Source organism: Hemiscyllium ocellatum, chromosome 42 (assembly GCF_020745735.1).
Source record: "Hemiscyllium ocellatum isolate sHemOce1 chromosome 42, sHemOce1.pat.X.cur, whole genome shotgun sequence".
Lineage (NCBI taxonomy): Eukaryota > Metazoa > Chordata > Chondrichthyes > Orectolobiformes > Hemiscylliidae > Hemiscyllium > Hemiscyllium ocellatum.
Window position 1 is genome coordinate 18769697 of NC_083442.1, and position 20969 is coordinate 18790665.

General features: G+C 40.3%; 1 protein-coding gene across 1 annotated transcript in view; it reads right to left on the reverse strand.

Moving 5' to 3' along the window:
* The window catches only part of vps13c (vacuolar protein sorting 13 homolog C), a 286385-nt gene that overhangs the window by 39847 nt on the left and 225569 nt on the right, over nucleotides 1-20969 (reverse strand). Inside the window, exons 63-65 of the mRNA XM_060853895.1 lie at nucleotides 19848-19981; nucleotides 14915-15041; nucleotides 10644-10879 (exon numbers count right to left, since the gene is read on the reverse strand). Of these exons, the coding sequence (XP_060709878.1) occupies nucleotides 10644-10879; nucleotides 14915-15041; nucleotides 19848-19981 (497 nt within the window). The remainder of the gene's footprint in view (nucleotides 1-10643; nucleotides 10880-14914; nucleotides 15042-19847; nucleotides 19982-20969) is intronic.

Genomic DNA, 20969 nt, shown 5'->3' on the forward strand with positions numbered 1-20969 from the left:
GCAAGTATTTTGAAAGAATCCAACTTTTTAAAATCTATTGCCATCTATAAGCTGCTTAGTTCCTTCTCCTTTGCACACTGACATTAGAAATAGGCTCTTCCCTTCTTCAATAAGAGTGATCTGAAGGAACTACTAAGCAATTAATTATTCCTTGACTGCAGTTTTAGATTACTTATATGATTAGATTACTTACAGTGTGGAAACAGGCCCTTCGGCCCAACCAGTCCACACCAACCCGCCGAAGCGCAACTCACCCATACCCCTACATTTACCCCTTCACCTAACACGAAGGTGTAACTTAGCACGGCCAATTCACCTGACCTGCACATCTTTGGACTGCGGGAGGAAACCGGAGCACCCGGAGGGAACCCACGCAGACACGGGGAGAACGTGCAAACTCCACACAGACAGTTGCCTGAGGCAGGAATTGAACGTGGGTCTCTGGCGCTGTGAGGCAGCAGTGCTAACCACTGTGCCGCCGTGCCGACCAGTTGTGCAACATTTTACATAGACCACTCAAATTTTTATTTGGCATGTACATATTTCTTAGCAAACATTAGGTTTTTACATGGTTTTATGTACTTCTAAAAAAAAATCGCTTTTTTTACAACTTCACAACATCATTGTTTCCTGAATCATTGGAAACTTGGTTGACAGCATTTTCTGCATTTCAAATTTACAGCGTGTGTAGTATTTTGCTTTTATTTATGAACATCTCATCACCTTCAAAACGTTTGTTCATTTGAACTTCCAAGTCTCTCCACTCCTACACGCTATTAAAATTGCACTATATACTTGATATTGTTTCTCTTTTTCCTGCCTTCATTCTAAAATATATCATTTCAGCATTTGAATGCTTTAAGTTTAGTCTGCGGTGCTCCTATCCATTTACCAGTCTTCAATCTCCTGCATTCTACTGCAGTGTACCTCACAGTTTGTGTAGTCTCTGAAAATGTGCCCCCATATCCAAACCCAGAAAAGTTAACATTTCTTAAAATTAGAGATTTGTCCCAATAACTGCTCAGAAGACAACACAGTGCACTCCAACCGGAGAATAATCTTATTCTATGCACATTACCACTGCCCCTTTAATCCCACTGACTTCATTTCTTCTACCATGCACCTTAAAATCCTTTTAAAAGACCATACAAATATATTAACACACTAATATAACTGCCCCCTCCATACTTTCACTGAAGACTTCAGTGTGAAACATGACTTGCCTTTTAAAAAAAGTGTATTAATAACTAACGCGCGGTTTTTCCTGAATTAAAAAAAATCTTAAATATCTGGTCTTCTGCTCACCAGTACGAACAGTGTGAGTGCAATGTCGACAGATTAAGGCTTTTGCCTTAATTAATTGGTTCATAGGTCATCCCTTCACTTGCTATTCAGCTGTTGACACTTTACTCACGGTCGACACTTCACTCACTATTTGTACTTATCTGTTGACACACAATTACCTGGAATTATCTTGCCATTATATCTTCCCCTATATACAGCATTCTGCATGCTTCCCTCCACTGCACTTGATGAAGGAGCAGCACTCCGAAAGCTTGCAATTTCAAATAAACCTGTTGGATTATAACCTGGTGCCATGTGACTTCTAACTTCGTCCACCCCTGTCCAACACCGGCACCTCCACAAGAAAAGCACAGGTCCATTTTAACACCACACTGGAGAGTACATAGGACTCCGTACATCAAACTCTGCATAACTTGCCTGGTACAGAGGGGCCTGGAATTACTCCTGATCTTATCATATGTTTGATGCAATGGTTTCAGTATACGTACTCAAGCCTGTATTTGAACTGCTGTAATGAATACATTTTTGGTTTTGTAAATCAGAAGTCTGTCAATGGGGGACTGATTGGAATGACACAGGAGTTTTGTTTTTGATTTAAACTTGTATAAACTGCATCAAATTTGGGTGTATTTATTTCTTTAAAAATGACCATTCTCCTTTCCTCTCCACATTGGTTTGGAATCCCAAAGCAACATTCACCCTTGATTACAAAAGCACATGCCAGTGATCTATTTGTTGTAATTCAGCCCCCCATTCAGTCCTCAAATCAATGCCAAATACACACACTTTTACAAGGCTTGGTTCGACAAACCTGAACTGATAATTTTTGGCGAACATACTAGCTCTGAGGACGAGTGCAGCTCCACAGCAAGTTACTGCCGTGGGAGGAGAACCACCAAGAAATAAAAACAAACGTGAAAAGGTCTAAAATATCCATGTGAACAATAAAATCACTCCTATTTCTTCAAATTGAAATTGTGTCATGGTTCCCCAAACAGTAACACACAAGAAATGCATTACACACAGAAGTACTACTCTTCGCTTTTTTACAGAACATAATGGAAAAGCTGGATAATGCTCATTGTCAGTTTTGAATCATGCACTCATGATCTAAACTTACAGTGCTGAATTTAATAGCTGTAGAAGCAGGCCAGTGTAGTTAGGTACTGGCAGCACTTCAGTCTCAGTAGTGCAGCTAGGATTAGTCACCATGGCCAGAGCTACAGGACACCAAGAGCAATAGCATCGATGGATGATACAGAGGATAGGGCAGTAGAGTAGGATGAGCTCTGCTGTGAGGGTGCCCCTGACACTGTGACTGCTCTCATGGGGTACAGGATACCTGATCCTCAGGACCTGTCTTTTTGCAGCCCTCTAATATGGTGCGGCCCAACATCCCTGCTCCACCCCTGGTACAAGTCAATGGCCACGCAAATGGCTGGGACTTGTTCCCTAGAGTGTAGGAGGTTGAGGGATGACCCTATAGTGGTTTATTAAATCATGAGGTGTATACATAAGGTGAATGGCAATTGTCTTTTCTCTCAGGTCAGGGATTTCAAGACTGAGGGCATATTTTTAAGGTGAAAGGAGAAAGATTTTAAAAAGACATGAGCATAGATAGTGTGCGGAATGAACTTTCAGAGGAATTGATGGATACAGGTTTCGTTACAACATTTAAAAGACATTTGGATAAGTACATGACTAGAAAATGTTTGGAGAGATATGGGCCAAGCACAGGCAGATGGGACTAGTTTAGTTTGGAATTATGGTCGGCATGGACTGATTGGACCAAAGGGTCTGCTTTCATGCTGTATAACTCTAAATGTCTGAACTGGGCTTGGACCATGAGGCCAATCTCCATTTTTCCCACCATGACTTGTATGTGGGGCATGCTAGGATGGCGCAAGCTTTCCACATTATTTCCATATTCTTTGGGAGTGGGCGGGGGACAGAGGTTGAAGAGAAGACAAAGAAGGGGAATGATTAAATTCCATTCAGTGTGTACAACATAGCCTCTCCAATTGGTGCACTCCTCAGCTACTTGACACTAAAATGCAAGTCCTGATTGTGTGTTGCAAGGCAAACCTTTTACCTTTTCATCCATTCTGTGATAACTGTACAGAATTAAGTGCTCACACTGGAACAAGATCAGTTTAAGTGAAGCAAGTATTTATATCTATGAAAAGACCAGGAATATATTTTATATCTCTTGTGGAATCACAGGTAAATTGATGTTTGTCCACTCAGGCCATGATGAGACAGATCCAAAGACTAAGTTGCTATGTTTAAGATACTGAGTTTAAAGTATAGTGGAGAGGTGCTCTATATCATTACTGTCAATTCAATCCTGTAAAATGTTTTACCAGATGTAGGGAAAAAACAAATTAAGGTGAGAATGGCTGTCAGAAAATTTAATGTGATAGTGACTAAAATGTTAACTTGAAGTCAAGAACAGAAGTACGACAAACATTAATTTTAAAATTTTAAAACAAACATTCTCATCGAAGATACACATTGCACATTCCAAAAGCAATATGCGTACATCACATACACTAGTGTCGATGATCTTCAAATTTCCTATGCGAAATCCATCACATGTCAACATGACAAAAGTTCTGTTGACCAAGCTCTGACCTTGGTTTGGCTGATTTTCTCTCTATGCTTTGCTTAAAATCAGAATACTCCCATCAGCTATTGCAATCATGTGTTTCATTCAGCTCTCTTAGCATTGTATAATTTTGATTGCATTACTCCCTCTTTACTTCAGCTGTTAAATTGCCTCATGGGTCCTGCTGAGCTGTGTCGAAACACAGTACAGATATTAACCTTCGCCTACATGCAACCCAGTGGACAGGTCTCCTCATCTTCACAAGTGCACATCATACGTTCAAAAGAGGAAAGCATGGCTCAACTTTAGACCGTTTGTGTAACCTTATTTTTGGTATCGATGATCCTAGTTTTACTAAGAAAATATATATATTGAGCGAGTTGCCTTCCCATTGTCAATTAGTCCCACTCTCTGCATGCACAGTCAAGGCTTAGACAGACAAATGCGTATTGATCAAAAGTGTGCCTTAAAAAGATAGGAATTTCTACTTGTGTGTGTCTTTGAATCTTCCCCTCTCAAAGGAAGGTTGTGCATGCAAAGCAAACTATAGTGTCTCTTGCACAGTCACCAGTGGAGAAAAACAAGGTAGAAATGTAGCATTTCTAATTGTCACAGATATGATGTGAACTCATTCTCACACGCAAGGATCAATGCTAACCTGCTTGTGTGCCAGCTGGACGATGGCAATTTAACCAGTGTTGCTGAGCTACAGTGGGTCCTGCATTTCAAAGATTGTGCCTTCATACAAACTGCACAAATTCTTCCCAAAAAAAATGCATATCAAAACATTTTGTCTACATTACCATACAAGATGATGCAAGATGAGAGAAAAACAATAGGCATTACAATAGGTGATGTTCTCTGTCAGTTTGATAAGTGACCTGAATTCAAAGCTTAGATAACACACGCTTTTATATATTTTCTTCAGACTTCATCATACATCACAAGCAAAGATGAATTAGGATTAAAGGCCCACTGAACCTGCCTGGTTTTCACAGCTCATGTGTGTGTTTTGAATTGCTCATTTCAATCCACCTCCAAAAATCCTTGACCGAATGAGAATCTGCTACCTTCACCTTCCAAATATTGCAAGTATACCTCCAACTGTCTTCTATGGTGGAGAAAGGGAGAGATGATGGTGCAGTTGTAAAGTCACTGAACTACTACTCCAAGAGGGTCAGGCTAACACTCTGGGCATGGGCATATGCATATGCATATGCACAGCAGTTCCAGAAGGATTCATTTCATCTTTCTGGAACTGAAAGCTAGTCTGGGAGTGATGATGTCCGTGAAATTATTATTGATTGTCACACGACATGAGAAAACATTCACTGAGTCTCAAAGCTGAGAAGACAGAACATTTTACACTGTAGTTAAATTGCATTGGTAGACATGACTTCAGCTGCACTTGAAACTAAGCCTCACTGTAACCTTTGAAAGTGCCAGCTCCTTTCCCTGCCTAAAGTAATATGAGAAGCTGTTCTCCTTGTTTGTGACAGGCTGAACATTTACCAACGGCAAAGCATTGATCAACTTGCTGGAATAAGTAAGCGAATTACTAATAAATCAAATCAGGAATTCAGAAGCAACTTCAATAGTCAGTGTGTGTAGTGAGAATGTGGAGCTCAATACCATAAGGAGTTAATCACTTTTAAAAAAATATAATTTGTATGAGGTGGGTGTCGCTGGTTGGCTAGCATTTATTGCCTGTCCCTGATGCTTTTAAATGCGTTTAAGGCTAAACGTCCTAAACATTTTCCCCCTGTAATCCAATTTCAAAACTTCAAAACTGTCACACTCAGTGAGCAGTGGTTTTGTGCATTAGGGAAAAGATCTGAGATCAGGGGAAGGAGGCATCAAAAGAGATGGCCATTATTGGATGAAAGTTCACAACCCCAAAGTTCAGCTTGTGACCTCATGTCAGGTCCACACTTGGAAAGGCCTGATTCAGGGAAAGGCAGGTGATGATGGAGAAAAGAATAGAATTCTGATGGGGCAAAATAACATAGGATTGGAAGTGGTTCATCAGGAGGATGTAAATGGGTAAGCAGGATTGAATGGACTCTGTGTTAGAACTTCTCAATACACTGTCCTTCTGTGCAAGTACCACAGCCCAGAATAAGGTGCAAGTGTAAATAATTCCGCTCCATAACATTGGACACCAGCTTCACCTGTGATTTCCAAGAGTGTCCAATGTGATTTGTAATTTAATTACAGAAACTAGTAGCATTAATCAGTGACAGCACATGCATTTTTTGTATCACACTGCTTTTTTCCTGCACCCTCAAATACTTTACAAGTTTCCTCTATACCAACACCCAGTCCAGAAGCCATTTAATTAACTTGCAGTAAAATATAGCATTTTACTCTAACCACAGGATGTGCCTAAGTGCATCATTCAAATTATTCCTTTCAAGTCTCAGTGTGCCAAGATCCCACAAATTGTAAACATGGAAAATTAACAACTCATCTCAAATATGAGTTGGAGATGTCAGTGTTGGACTGGATTGGACAAAGTTAAAAAAAATCACAACACCTGGTTATAGTCCAACAGGTTTATTTGGAAGCCCTAGCTTTCAGAGCTTTCATCAGGTGGTTGTGGATGTTAAGATCATGATTACAGAATTAACAGCTAAAGGAGTCCAGTTTCATGGGGATATGATACAATAAATAATCTTGGATTAAAACTTTCATCTTTTATAATGCTGGTCAAAGAACAGAAACCAGCATATCCCATTATAAAAGATGGAAGTTTTAATCTAAGATTGTTTACTGTATCACATCTCCATAACACTGGACTCCTTTGGCTATAAATTCTGTGAGCATGATCTTAACCTCCACAACCACCTGATGATGAGGCAGAGGATAATGGTAGAGGGATGCTTTTTGGACTGGAGGCCTGTGACCAGCGGTGCTGTACAAGGATCGGTGCTGGGTTCACTGCTTTTACTCATTTATATCAACTAGTTGGATGTGAATATAGAAGGCATGGTTAGTAATCGTGCAGATGACACCAAAATGGGGACAGGGAAGATGATGTCAGATTACAACGGGACATTGATTCAATGGGTCGAGAAATGGCAGATGGAATTTAATTTAAGACAACTATGAGGTGTTACATTTTGGTCAACTAGGGCAGGACTTGTACAATTAACAGCAGGTCTGTGGGAGTATTGCTGAACAAAGAGACTGAGGGGTGCAGGGACATACTTCCTTCAAAGTGGAGCTGCAGGTAGATGAAGGGGTGAAGTATTGTTGGTGCACTTACCTTTATTGGTCAGAACATAGAGTATAGGAGTTGGGACATGTTGTGGCTGCACAGGATATTGGTGACGCACTTTTAAAATACTGCATACAATTCTGGTCACCCTTCTAATAGAAAGGATGTAGTTAAACTTGAGAGGGTGCAGAAAAGATTTACAAGGATATTGCCAGCACTGGACCATTTGAGTTACAGGGAGAGGCTGAATAGGCTGTGCTTTTTTCCCTGGAGCATTGGAGGCTGGAAGATGACTTTATAAAAGTTCATAAAATCATGAGGGTCATGGTTAGGGTGACTAGACAAGGTCATTTTCCGAGGGTGGGTGAGTTCAAAACTAGAGGGCATAGGTTTAAGGTGCGAGGGGAAAGATTTAAAAGGGACAACTTTTTCATGCAAAGGGTGGTGCATGTATGGAGCGAGTTGCCAGAGGAAGTGATGGAGGCTGGTACCATTATGACATTTAAAAAGCACCTGGACAGGTATACGAATAGGAAGGGCCAAATGCTGGCAAATGTGACTAGGTCAGATTGGGACGTCTGACCGGCAAGAACGAGTTAGACTGAAGGGTCTGCTTCCAGGCTGTATAACTGACTATCTCAGAGTAAAAAGTGAGGTCTGCAGATGCTGGAGATCAGAGCTGAAAATGTGTTGCTGGTTAAAGCACAGCAGGTCAGGCAGCCTCCAAGGAACAGGAAATTTGACGTTTCGGGCCGGAGCCCTTCATCAGGAATCAATGAATCAGGAATCAAAGAGGGCACCTCTGACAGCGTTTCATTTTCTCAACAGTACCAGTTGATTATTAGCAAGATTTATATAGTTAAGTCTTTCACCTAGAAAAAAAGTAGAGGCAAAATTTAACAGTAAACAAGTTCTTTCAGCAATTCATCAGTCAGAGGCAAAGAAATTAGAAAACTTCAAGGTGTAAAATTAAATTAAAACAAAGATGCGAACAAGATGGCAAATATTCCAAATGACTTATGCTAACTCAAGAACAATATACCCTTTCTAATGACTCAGAAGCAAAATTAACAACTTGATATTAAAGTTCAATATCGGACATCTTGAAATGGTTAATTTTTTTTTAAAATTCCACAGGGTACTCATTCCAGTTCTTACAGATAAAAAAATAGTTTTAGGTACAAATCAATAAAGTGGGAGTTATTGGACAAAGAGGAAGGTAAAATGGAATCAGGTTGATCTAGTGTCAAATATGGATTCAAAATATACATTATCATTAGGGTTGAAAGTATGACCTGGATTCTGCACGGTGGTTCAGTGGTTAGCACTGCTGTCTCACAGCACCAGGATCCCAGGTTCGATTCCAATCTCGGGCGCCTGTCCGTGTGGAGTTTGCACATTCTCCCCATGTTTGCGTGGGATTCCTCCGGGTGCTCCGGTTTCCTCCCACAGTCCAAAGATGTGCAGGTCTGGTTAATTGGCCATGCTAATTTGCCCATAGTGTTAGGTGCATTAGTAAGAGGGAGATGGATTTGGGTGGGTTGCTTTTCAGAGGATCGGTGTGGACTTGTTGGGCCAAAGGGCCTGTTTCCACACTGTGTGGAATCTAATATAATCATGAAGGAATCATGAACAAAACAAAGCTGTGTTAAGCATGTCAAATAATACCAATCCCACATCAATAAGCACAGGGCAGATGAGTTTCAGATGACATATTCACAAAGCATATAAGCAGGCAGATTGCCTGCATTAGCATTGTGAAGTCTAAAGGTGACAAAGGCAAGCATGAGGTCAAAGCTGAATCAGATGGGTGTGAGAGTACACAGTCTTTGTGATGCGAATAATAAGAAAACTCATTTCATGTCAAATATGACAGCAAGGCTGCAAAAAAGCTGGTTCTGCCTCAGACTGTCCCAAGGGAGAGGAGTGGAGTCAGTGGCAATAGCAGAGACAATGGATGTGGGCTTCTCATTATTAATGCAGAATTTTTTTGTGCACCCAATACTGGCTATTGGATAGAGTGGGATGGTTTGTCAACACTGTAGGTGTCAAGAGAAATGGTATTGAGGTAGAGCTAGAAGTTGTCAGCAGACAATGAAACAAACAACTGATGTAGTTGAGGCGAAGCAGGTAGATGAGAAATGGTCAGGGATCAGAGGGAAATAGATTTGCATTTAATGAACAATGTTAACAGACGAAAATGAAACAAAATCCTGAGGAACTCAGTGCCTAAAACAGTCAATTCATGCACAGCAACAACCAAAGCTAATTAAAATGCTAAGCCATGCACCCAGTGCTGTCGGTGACACGTTAGAGGAACTTATGACAACACTATATTCTGAAAAGACCACTTTAGCTAAGTGTCCAATTCTGGACAAAAATGCACAAGCAGCCATTTGGCAGTAGTGCAGGCTGAAACCACATGGCCATTCACCAATGTTGAATGTTTGAGCCATCACTGATTATTGAAGTAACATGTGAACAGAAAACCAGAGGTTGGATACGAAGTATAAAAAGGGGCCAAAGAAGTAGCTTCTGGGTTTTACAGCTTCTGAGATGTTGTGGAAAAGGTAAACCAAGAAAACTATTTCCAAGCAAAATGCAAAAGTAGGACAATGGGACCAAGAGTTAAGCTAACAACAAGGAAAAATTTAGGAATGACAGCCAGATATTTTTAAAACACCAATATTGATTTGTTTCAACTATCATAACGCAGTAAAAATAATGCGGATTGATGCTGCAACCAGTCTTGATGGTTGGATTAATTAATACATACTGAATGGCCTTTCATCTATCAATTCTGTTGCATTCTGTGAACAGTCTTTAGAAATGGAAGTATTACCAGTTGAGCCAGGCTAAATTGCAAAACTGCTGAATCTGGAAGATTACAGGCTTGAAGTAATTACACTGAGTTCGGGAGTATTTAGTTCACAGAACTATCACATTGCAGGAGGCTATTCAGCCCATTATTCCCTAATGCAATCTCCTGCCTTTCCTCCTGATGCCAGCACAGCTTTTATCCAAATAATTATCCAATGCCCTCTTCAATGTCTCAATTAAACCTGCATCCACCATATTCCCAAGCAGTATGCATTCCGTGCCCTAACTATTTGCTGTGTGAAAAAGGTGTCTCTCATGTCATCCTTCCATGCCTTCTCATTATTTTTCCTTTTATGAGTCATTACTTCCATCACATTTAAGAGGTGAATTCTCTAAGTTGCATTTCTCTTCACATATATTATAAATTTTAATGGTGGACTTCCTGCTTCAATATTATTCAGTATTATTATAAAGTGTCTCTCATTAAACTCATTAATTTGTGTTTTGTTAGCATTTTATCCTGAGCAAGAAGCACCTCCTGCAGTTTTACTTACATTGCTTAATTAAAAAAAATGAACAAAAACAATTCAGAATTAAAGACCAAGACCATATTTCCTGACCAGGTTACTCACCTTTTTTGTCATAATTTCTTTAAAACACTGAAACAGCAAAAGTAAATAGGAAACTTACCTGGTAATTCCTATGTATGCAATTTCCTGTTTGCTTTCATTGTTAACAAGCGACAGTCCAAGGCTGTGAAGTGAAATAGTAACTCCCATGTCAAACTGCATCAGATCCTCAGCTTGCCGTGCTTTAGAAATAACTGCAACATCCTCAGTGAACACCAACACGCGCTGTCGGCCATCAAGGAAAGATACCCAGTGAATCTGATTGTTGTTTTGCCAAAGAAACTGCCCAAACTGATCCTGGAAAACACAAGTTATTTTATCAATGAGATAAACGGGATGGGGGTTTTGTTAGAAAGTTCTTCAAGTTGCTTGTTATGTGGTAGCCTACATGGAAACAAGATAATCAAACTGAACTAAATTTCATCTACGCTGCATTAGGATAACCAAGACGAGAACAGAAAAAAGATAGAAACTTGTAGAATTCAGCCTGTGCTGTTACATCCATGACCTTTTTTTGGATTTTGGAGCCAGTGCAATGATAAATCAAGTGTTTGGTTCACTCTACATTCCCTAGTACACGGCTTTCCCAAGAGATATCACTTTACGGCAAAGTTTTATGGATTTCATAAATTTGCTAAGCGACCTCAGAAACCAGCCCTAAGTCAATCACACTTGTGTGGGATTAGAGTCACAATGGCTGGATTGGGTAAGGGAAACTAGGTTTGCATGCTCAAGTGCAAGTGATGGGCTTTATGACCAAAAAGACACATTCATAGAGATTTTTGCGGTTACCGTTTTTTAACTCCAGATTTTATTTCAGATGAGATGAGAACTAAACCTCTGGAGTGTTAGTCCACTCCATACCAATGGTTAGTCATGAAGAAATCAGTAGGAGGCAGCTAAACAACTCATCACTATTTAATAAGATTCTAACTGAACGTGCACATCAACTCCACCTTGCTATATACAACAGTACAACATAGGAATAGGCCATTCGGCCCACCATGTCTGTGCCAACGACGGTACTAGTTTAAACAAATCCAATCTGACTGCACATGGTCCATATCACTCTCTTCTCGACTTCTTCACAAGTGTGTCGAAATGCCTCAAACGTGGCTTTTGCATGTGCTTTTACCATTTCCCTGGTAGTGCATTCCAGGCACCTGCTACTTTTGTGTTGGAAAAAAAAACCTTCCTCATAAATGTCCTTTAAACTTTCCCCCTCACACATTAAACCTATGCTCCTTAGTTTATGATATTCCTCACACTGGGAAACACTCTGACTATCCACCTTATGCTCCTCATAATTCTATATATTTCTATCAGGTCAGCCCTCAGCCTCTGACACTTTGACGTAAACAATCCAAGTTTGTCCAACCTCCCCATAAAGTTAACACACACCAATGCAGACACCAGCCTCAACGCTCTTCTGCACCTTCTCCTAAGCCTCTACATCTTTGTTATTGTGACTAACTAGAACTGTGCACAGTACTCCAAACATGGCCTGATACAAGCCTTACACACTTGCCAACTTTTCTAATCAATGCCCTGTCTGATGAAGGCACGTACCTTATCCACTTGTGTTGCCACTTTCAGGAAGCTAAGAAGTTGCACTTCAAGATCCCTCTGTATATCAATGTCCATAAGGATCTGACCATTTACTAAATACTTTCCTCTAGCACGTGACCTCCCAAAATGCATCACCTCACAATGACCCAGACCAAACTCCATCTGCCATTTCTCTGCTCAGCTTTCCAGCTGATGTATATCCTGCTGGATCTTTTGATATCCTTCCTCACTATCAATAACTCCAATTTTTATAATACGCAACTCAATAATCACACCACCAATATTTTCATCCAAATCATTTACATATATTATAAACAAAAGGTCCCAGCATTGATCCTTGTGGAACACCACTGGTCACAGATTTCCAGTCAGAAAAACACTCTTTCACAACTACCCTCTGTCTTTGGCCAAGTCAATTTTGGATCCAATTTGACAACTCACCATGGATTCCATGCAATTTGATCTTCTGGATCAGCCCACCATGGGGGATCTTGGCAAATGCTTTAGTAAAGTCCACACAGACAACATCCACTGCTTAACCTCTGACTCATTTTTGTCACTTCCTCAAAAAATTCTATTAAACTAATAAGCACAAAATGTCTTGGGATTCTCTTTAATCCTACTTGCCAAGAACATTTCATGGCCTCTCTAGCCATCCTGATTTTTTTTTTTAAAGTTCTTTTCTGCTTCCTTTAAACTCAAGGGTCTTGTTTGATTCCTGCTTCCTTTCTCTTTTTAAATAAACGCTCAACATCGCTCATTATCTAAGGTGCCTGAATCTTGTCATCTTTATCTTTCACCCTCATAGGAATAGGAGGTCCTGAAATCTGTTCAACTGGCTTTTAAAAGACTCGCACACAAAGGTAAATTTATTTCCAAATAACTGCCCTCAATCTAACTTTTCCAGTTTCTGTGACGACATGGTGGCTCAACGGTTAGCACTGCTGCCTCACAGGGACCTGGGTTCAATTCCCGCCTCAGGCGACTGTCTGCGATTGCGTGGGCTTTCTCTGGGTGCTCCAGCTCCCTCCCACGATCCAAAGATGTGCAGGTCAGGTGAATTGGCCATGCTAAATTGCCCATAGTGTTAGGTGCATAAAGTCAGGTAAATATAGGGTAGGGGAATGGGTCTGGGTGGGTTACTCTTCAGAGGGTCAGTATGGATTGTTGGGCTGAAGGGCCTTATTGCAGGGAATCTAATCAGTTCCTAACTGTTCTCATTAGCCTTCCCCCAGTTTAGCACTTTCACGCAAAGACCAGCCATATCCTTTTCCATAACTACCTTAAAACTTGCGGAATTATGATCTGTTACTGTAATGCTACCCCACTTGAACTTCAAAGACCTAACCAGGCTCATTCCCCAATTCAGTCCCCTTCCTTAGTTGGATTATCTACATATTGTTTCAAGAATCCCTTCTGGGTGCACCTAACAAATTCTGGTACACGTGGACCGAAAAGTGATGTTTATTTTCCCCAGTGGATCTGAACTCACCACACCTATGCAGGTCAAGAACTTCAGTTTTCAACATCTCTTCAGTTTCACACACACGGATAAAGGATGCCCCACCTGCAGTATATTCCAGCACTTTTCTCTAACAAATCTCAGATCTGTATTACCCCAATCTCTCTGCTATCTACTGTTGAAAGCAGATTACATGCATTGTCTTCCAATTCAAGGCGACCATTCAAGAACCTTGAATTATGAATGAAGAAAAGTAATTGTTGCAAATCCAAGACTTCAAAATGTCAGCTTTACTCGAAGATAGAATCACAATTTTCCACACAGGACAAATGGTAGTCATACTAAACCCTGTGAATGGAAACAGACCAAAGCTTTTTGATCTGGTTATCACGGGAAAATAAACACAAACAGAAATGTTTTGCAAATCGAGTGACAGATTTCACACTTGATCCACAAAACAGACAGCTGAGTTTTTGGAGACAGAGCCAGAAACAGAGAAAAAGAGACAATGCAACTTCCACTGTGAAGAACAGAAAAAGCTGAAAATGTGTTCCTGGAAAAGCGCAGCAAGTCATGCAGCATCCAAGGATCAGAAGATTCGACATTTCGGGCCTGAAGAAGGGCTCATGCCCGAAACGTCAAATCTCCTGTTCCTTGGATGCTGCCTGACTTGCTGCGCTTTTCCAGCAACACATTTTCAGCTCTGATCTCCAGCATCTGCAGGTCTCACTTTCTCCTCGAAGAACAAAAAAAGCCTACTTTTGTGTTAGCAATAAGCAGGATGCGGAGGAGAGCTTGCTTGAAGCCAAGAAAATTGAACATCTGGAATTTGAAAATTTCATCTCATAGATGAAAATCAGTTCTGAAAACTCAGACCGAGTGGAATAATTTTGACTGATGCTCTACATGTTGATGTAAGTTCATGTCTGAGAAGTTATCAAACAGTTCTCATTCTGACCTCACGTTCAGTTCCTTAATGCCTTGATCCCTCAATTCTCAGGACTAATCGCCATTACAACAATGTGTATTCAACACGGGCACTGCTCATGGAGGGCTCCAACTTACTGGACTCAAATGGCCATGCAACTCTCACCTACACCTTCAGGTGACTGCTTAAGGTATGTCCACCTCAATGGTGACACTACAATTATGACCTTTCTTAACAGGTTAAAGTTGAGTCAAAAGCTAACATCTGTATTGCAGCACCTTCACATGGTTTAATTGCTCAGCTATTCAGTGAGGTCAGTACGGAGAAACCTTTCTTTTCCCAGAATTCATTATTACAGGAGATAGCTACATACCTTCAGCAGGTCAAGTTCTGCTGTTTTCCAGGCGCATCCCCAATTAAGTTTCCTGACACCAGTAGGATCAGCCCACGCAAATAATCGTGCCTCTCCGGGGTCAAGTATCAACTCCTCCTGTAATCCACTGTCAGTCAGCAAAGGAGGAAGGAGCAGTTAGACCATCCTAAATTACTTGCGAACAAGGCTTTTTGTTTTTCAGAAATATTGTACTTCTATTCCAGCACAGAGACAGAGACATTCACAGAAACCAACACCTATACATGAATTTAAGCAGCTGCAGCAGAAAAGAAATCAGAAATTTAAGTACAAAGAAGCTGGAACATAGTCCTGTGTGTTCAGATAAATGTATATGATACACAATCCGACATTTTGAAAATCACTAATTGTTAAGAAAAGTGGAATAACATTACATGCTACTTCTAAAGCTCTACACACATACAATGAGTTATAAAGTAGAAGTATATCTCAGGTCTCAGCTAAAAATAAACATATAGAATTTTGACCCATAACGTAACTATTTTACAACAAGTTACTGTGCAAATACATTGTCTTCATTAGGTCCCACTATTGAGCGCACCTGTTTCTGGTCAGAATATCAAGCATAAGATCTACTGCCTGGCCCAGATACTTGAGAAACATGATGATTATGTAAAGAAGTTACAATCTTACTTGAAACAGAAATGACCGACGTTGGAGGAGGGGTTCTCAGTGAGGGACGATAGAATTCAACAAGTGTCAAAATTAAATTATGTTCTATGAAGTGTTCACCTTCCAGTTCTCAATGTAAATAAAACTGCTTGGATTTATATAACGCTTTTCAGGTACTTGCCCAATAATCTAAAGCATCTACAGTGGACAAATTACAGTCACTGCTTTGCAGGCCAAGTCAACAACTGGACATACCCAAGGCCCATTCTCTCAGCAACGGGTGAGAGAAACGGTCATTTGTTCTTTCACTGGGGCTGGTTAAAGGAAGAAGTTGGCTATGAAAACCAAAAGATCTGTAGATGCTGGAAATCAGAAATAAAAACAGAAATTGCTGGGAAAACCCAGCAGGTCTGACAGCACCTGTGGCGAGAAATCAGAATTAACGTTTTGAGTTCAGTGAGTCTTCCGCAGAACTAGATTGTTGTGAGGAAGGATCACTGGACCCGAGCATTAACTGATTTCTCTCCAGGGAAACTGCCAGGCCTGCTGGGCATTTCCAGCAATTTCGGTTTTTGTTTTTAAAATGGGAAAGCTTCCAGTTATTACTTTCAACTGTGCCACAGAAGCTTGTGTACAAGAAGAGCTGGAACTTCCATTTAATGCTATTCAAAGGACATGGAAAATGGAGCATTGACAGGCAGTCACACACTTGCTAGATTGTACGTTAAATGAAATGAATCTTTTCCCACAACTGACTCAGAGGCAAAATTGCAACCACTTAGCAGAAAGAAGCATTAGGTCTTAAGTCCTCTAGAGAGAACTTTTTCATCAAGTTTAGCTCTCTTTTTAACTCTTTCTTTGGTCCAGAGAGTCTGGTCGATGATGTTCTTGTGAAGTTTGCCCCAAATTAAAGGCATCATACAAACGTTTATGCACGTGTCTGGCGAATATTAAGTGCTTAATAGGAAACGTAGAACATTATATAAAAATGTTTAAAGGTTATTTCAAAGTAATTTGAAATAAGTTAATTCAGAGGTTGTGTGAGAACACAAGGAAACAGAAAACATCATACTGTCATACACAAGGATATTTTACAAAATGTCTGGACTTGAGAAGTTCAGGGCCAAGTACAGGTGTTAGAACTAACAGAACAAGATCAGTGAGGGAAAGAAAAATCAGTTTCAAGCTCATGTTTTCATGTAATTAGGGATCTTGAAATAAGTCTAAGGTACTCAGACACACAAAAAAAAACCATCATGGTTTTTAACAGTTATACTTGTAGTCACTTGGTAGTACAAAACTTGAATGCTGTACCAATCAGAATAATTAGTAAGAATTCCAATTCAAGAAGAAAAGTAACATTTGTCCTGTATGAAAGGAGAGTGCTCAGTGGTTGGCAAATGGACTCAAAGATTGGTGGTGGTGTTGATAATGCGGAGGACCATCTCAAGCTCAGCTAGTAATTTGGGCAGAGCAATGGCAAATAGAATTTAATCCTGTTAAGTGTGAGGCAATGCATTTTGGAATGTCTAATAAGGAAAGGATATACAGAATGATTGGTGGGTTCCTAGGGAGTACTGAGGAACAAAGAGTCCTTGGTTGACAAGTTCATAGACACCCTGAAGGTGTCAGCACAAGTGGACAAGGTGATGAACAGGGCAAATGGGATACTTGCCTTCATAACCCAGAGTTTGAGGATATAGGAGCAAGGAAGTCTTGTTACAACAGTAGAGAGCATTGTTTTCGCCACAGATGGGATACTGAGGGCAGTTCAGTTGGCACACTATCAGAAGGATGTGAATGCTCTGGAGGGGGTGCAGAGACCAACCAGGATGTTGCCTGGGATGACAAGTAAGAGGAGAAACTGGACAGGTTAGGTTTATTTACCTTGGAAAGAGAAGGCTAAGGAAGAATCTGATTGAGATACTCAAGAATATGAGAGACATACAGAGGGGGGAATCGTGTGAACGCATTCCCCATGGCAGACGTATCCAAGACCAGAGGACACATGTGTGAGGTGAGCCATAAGTGGATTAGAAATAGGAGGAAAATGTTTATTATCCATATGGTGGTAGAAATATCAAACATGCTAACTGAGAGGGTGGTGGAGGCAGGCAGAGGCAGGCACTCGCTCTCCATTTAAAAAGCATCAGGATGAGCACTTAAAGTGCCAGGCCATCATAGGCTATAGACGTAAATGGGATTAGCTTTTGTTGGTCAACACAGACAGTGGCCTGAAGGGCCTGCTTTTATGCTGTATGACTCTCTGTATGAAAGAATTTAGCTTTGCTTACATTCTGGATAGGATTTCAAAGCTACCTAAACCAAAGTGCAAATAAAATGGAGGGAAAGATATTTCAGCTTAAGTGTATCAGTCTCACTGTCTTTGATAATCTTGAATTACCTATTTATAATCATGGTGTGTTACTTGTATGGTCCATTTGGTGCAGCCATTACACTTTGGTACAAATACCAAATAACATCAGGTCTTAGACTTGGTTTATTGGTAGTTTTCTTGTCTCTGAGACAGAAGGTTCTGGGTTCAGTTTTGTAGACTTGAGCACATAACATAGGCTGATTGTGAAGGAGTGCTGCTCTCGTTGAAATCCTATTTTCCAGAGGACCCATTTATATGAAGCCCTTTTGTCCCTCTCCGAGATGTAAAGATTCCCTGGGGAGGGAATGGCCCAGTGATGTTGTTGGTGGACTTTTAATCCACAAATCTAGATAAAGTTCTGGGCAGCCAGATTTGAATTCCACTTTGGCAAATGATGGAACTTGAATTTATTTTTAAAAAATAGAATTGGATTTAAGTGTCATAATGATGACCATGACTCCATTGTCGATTGTTGGAAAAACCCATCTAATGTCTAACTGGTATCCTTGTCTGGCCTACATGTGACTCCAGACCCTAGCAATGTAGGCCAGACAAGGATACCAGTTAGACATTAGATGGGTTTTTCCAACAATCGACAATGGAGTCATGGTCATCATTATGACACTTAAATCCAATTCTATTTTTTAAAAATAAATTCAAGTTCCATCATTTGCCAAAGTGGAATTCAAATCTGGCTGCCCAGAACTTTATCTAGATTTGTGGATTAAAAGTCCACCAACATCATCACTGGGCCATTCCCTCCCCAGGGAATCTTTACATCTCGGAGAGGGACAAAAGGGCTTCATATAAATGGGTCCTCTGGAAAACAGGATTTCGATGAGAGCAGCACTCCTTCACAATCAGCCTATATTATGTGCTCAAGTCTACAAAACTGAACCCAGAACCTTCTGTCTCAGAGACAAGAAAACTACCAATAAACCAAGTCTAAGACCTGATGTTATTTGGTATTTGTACCAAAGTGTAATGGCTGCACCAAATGGACCATACAAGTAACACACCATGATTATAAATAGGTAATTCAAGATTATCAAAGACAGTGAGACTGATACACTTAAGCTGGAATATCTTTCCCTCCATTTTATTTGCACTTTGGTTTAGGTAGCTTTGAAATCCTATCCAGAATGTAAGCAAAGCTAAATTCTTTCAGCTGAGACATTAAACTGAGGCTGTCTACCTGTTGAGATACTCAATCTCCGAGAGCTCCACAGATGTTCTTGAGCCATTTGGTTGTTCTAAAATATCTCATGCAAACTTCACAGGTGAGCATTCAAATACTCTGAGATTCTTCCTTCAAACACCAATAAATTATTACCTGGCCATTGTTAGGACGGAGCTACCGTCCCCGGTGTTCGTTTGAAGGAGAGAGACACTGGATCTGATTCAAAATATAAGCTGGTTTAATGAGAGAGACGTACACAGAAAATACAGTGAATTATTTACACTCACTGGAGAAGGGGCGTTCTGAGCTATTGTTCTCTTTGTCTAGCTTTTAGCCCCTCACATCCCAGTGCTACATCCTTATTTGGTAAGAAGCGGTATTCTCTAATAGTATTGGTTCCAGAAGAGATAAGATTCAGTTACCTCAGTATGAGCTACGTGCAATCTAACACGGTTTCAATGTCCTGTTATCTGTTCACCCTCCCTGTGGCCCCATTATGCCATCAGTGTTTCAGTCTGTTCTTAGTGTAACATAATGGCTTACTGTTGTCTAGTGAAGCTAACAGTTTCCAGACTTGCTAGTACTACCTTACGTGAGCACTACCTAACAATAAAGTTTCTGAACACAACCTATCCTTAATAATGCTTCCTAACACCATGCACTGCATTGCTGTTGGTGGGACTTGGAGAACAAAGTGAATGATTCAGCAGAAGTGTTGCACATACCTTTGCTTGAAGCGAAACTTCACTGCTGTTGTGTGATTAATGATTAGAGCAGGTGCAGAACCATCATAATAGTCTGTAAAAGTGATCACTGTGGCATGGTCAGCTACGTTCACATCCACTATAATGCCACCACACTACCAAAACAAAATAAAATGCAGAAGATCAACTCACAGCTCAACTCAAGATTGAATTCTGAAACATAAGATTGTAAAACATTAGCAATGGCTTAGTAGACCTCTCATGTCTATATCAGTGCTGCAGAGAACTAAGAGGAGATTGATCACAGAAAAATGAGAATGAAAAAACAAGTTTTTTTAGCCATTTTGCAAATCAACATCTGCATAATAAAAGGAGGGGTGTGCACTTGTGAGGGGTTTTAAATTCAATTCCTCACGATTTCCATTGCATCTACCTGCCAATTATGAACTGGATTTTTAATTAAAAAATCAAAGTTAATTAATTCTGCCTTATGGAGTTTTGCTCACTCTATGTACATCTGAATTGCTCAAAATTAGATTGATTTTTGAACAAGTCTACTGCAAATCTACTAGGAGAAAGTGAGGACTGCAGATGCTGGAGTTCAGAGTCGAGAATGTGGTGCTGGAAAAGCTCAGCAGGTCAGGCAGCATTCGAGCAGGAGAATCAACCTTCCGGGCTTTCCTGATTAAGGACGTTCATCTGAAACGTCGATTCTCCTGCTCCATGGATGTTGCCTGACCTGTTGTGCTTTTCCAGCACTACACTTGACTATTGCAAATCTAGTTTATATTTTCTGCCATCCTTAAACAATTGGTCATAATCCAAACAGCATTTCCTTTGGTGCATGAAAATTGATACTCTTTGTTTCGTGTTTTAGGTGGCCCAAGCAGTCTTTTAGATTGACTATGCTCTCAGTATGGCTTGGGTAACTTAGAGCTAAAGTGAGTACAATTCAAGGATAGTCAGACCCTTTCACTGATAGTCGAAGAATTCCTATTCTGCCACAGGAATAATAACAATAGCAAAATACTGTGGATTTTGGAAATCTGAATCAGACCAGAAATACTCATGTCCACCAATGTCTGGACAGAGAAAATGTATGAAATGTTTCAGGTTAGTTGTCTTTCATCAGAATGTAGTTAA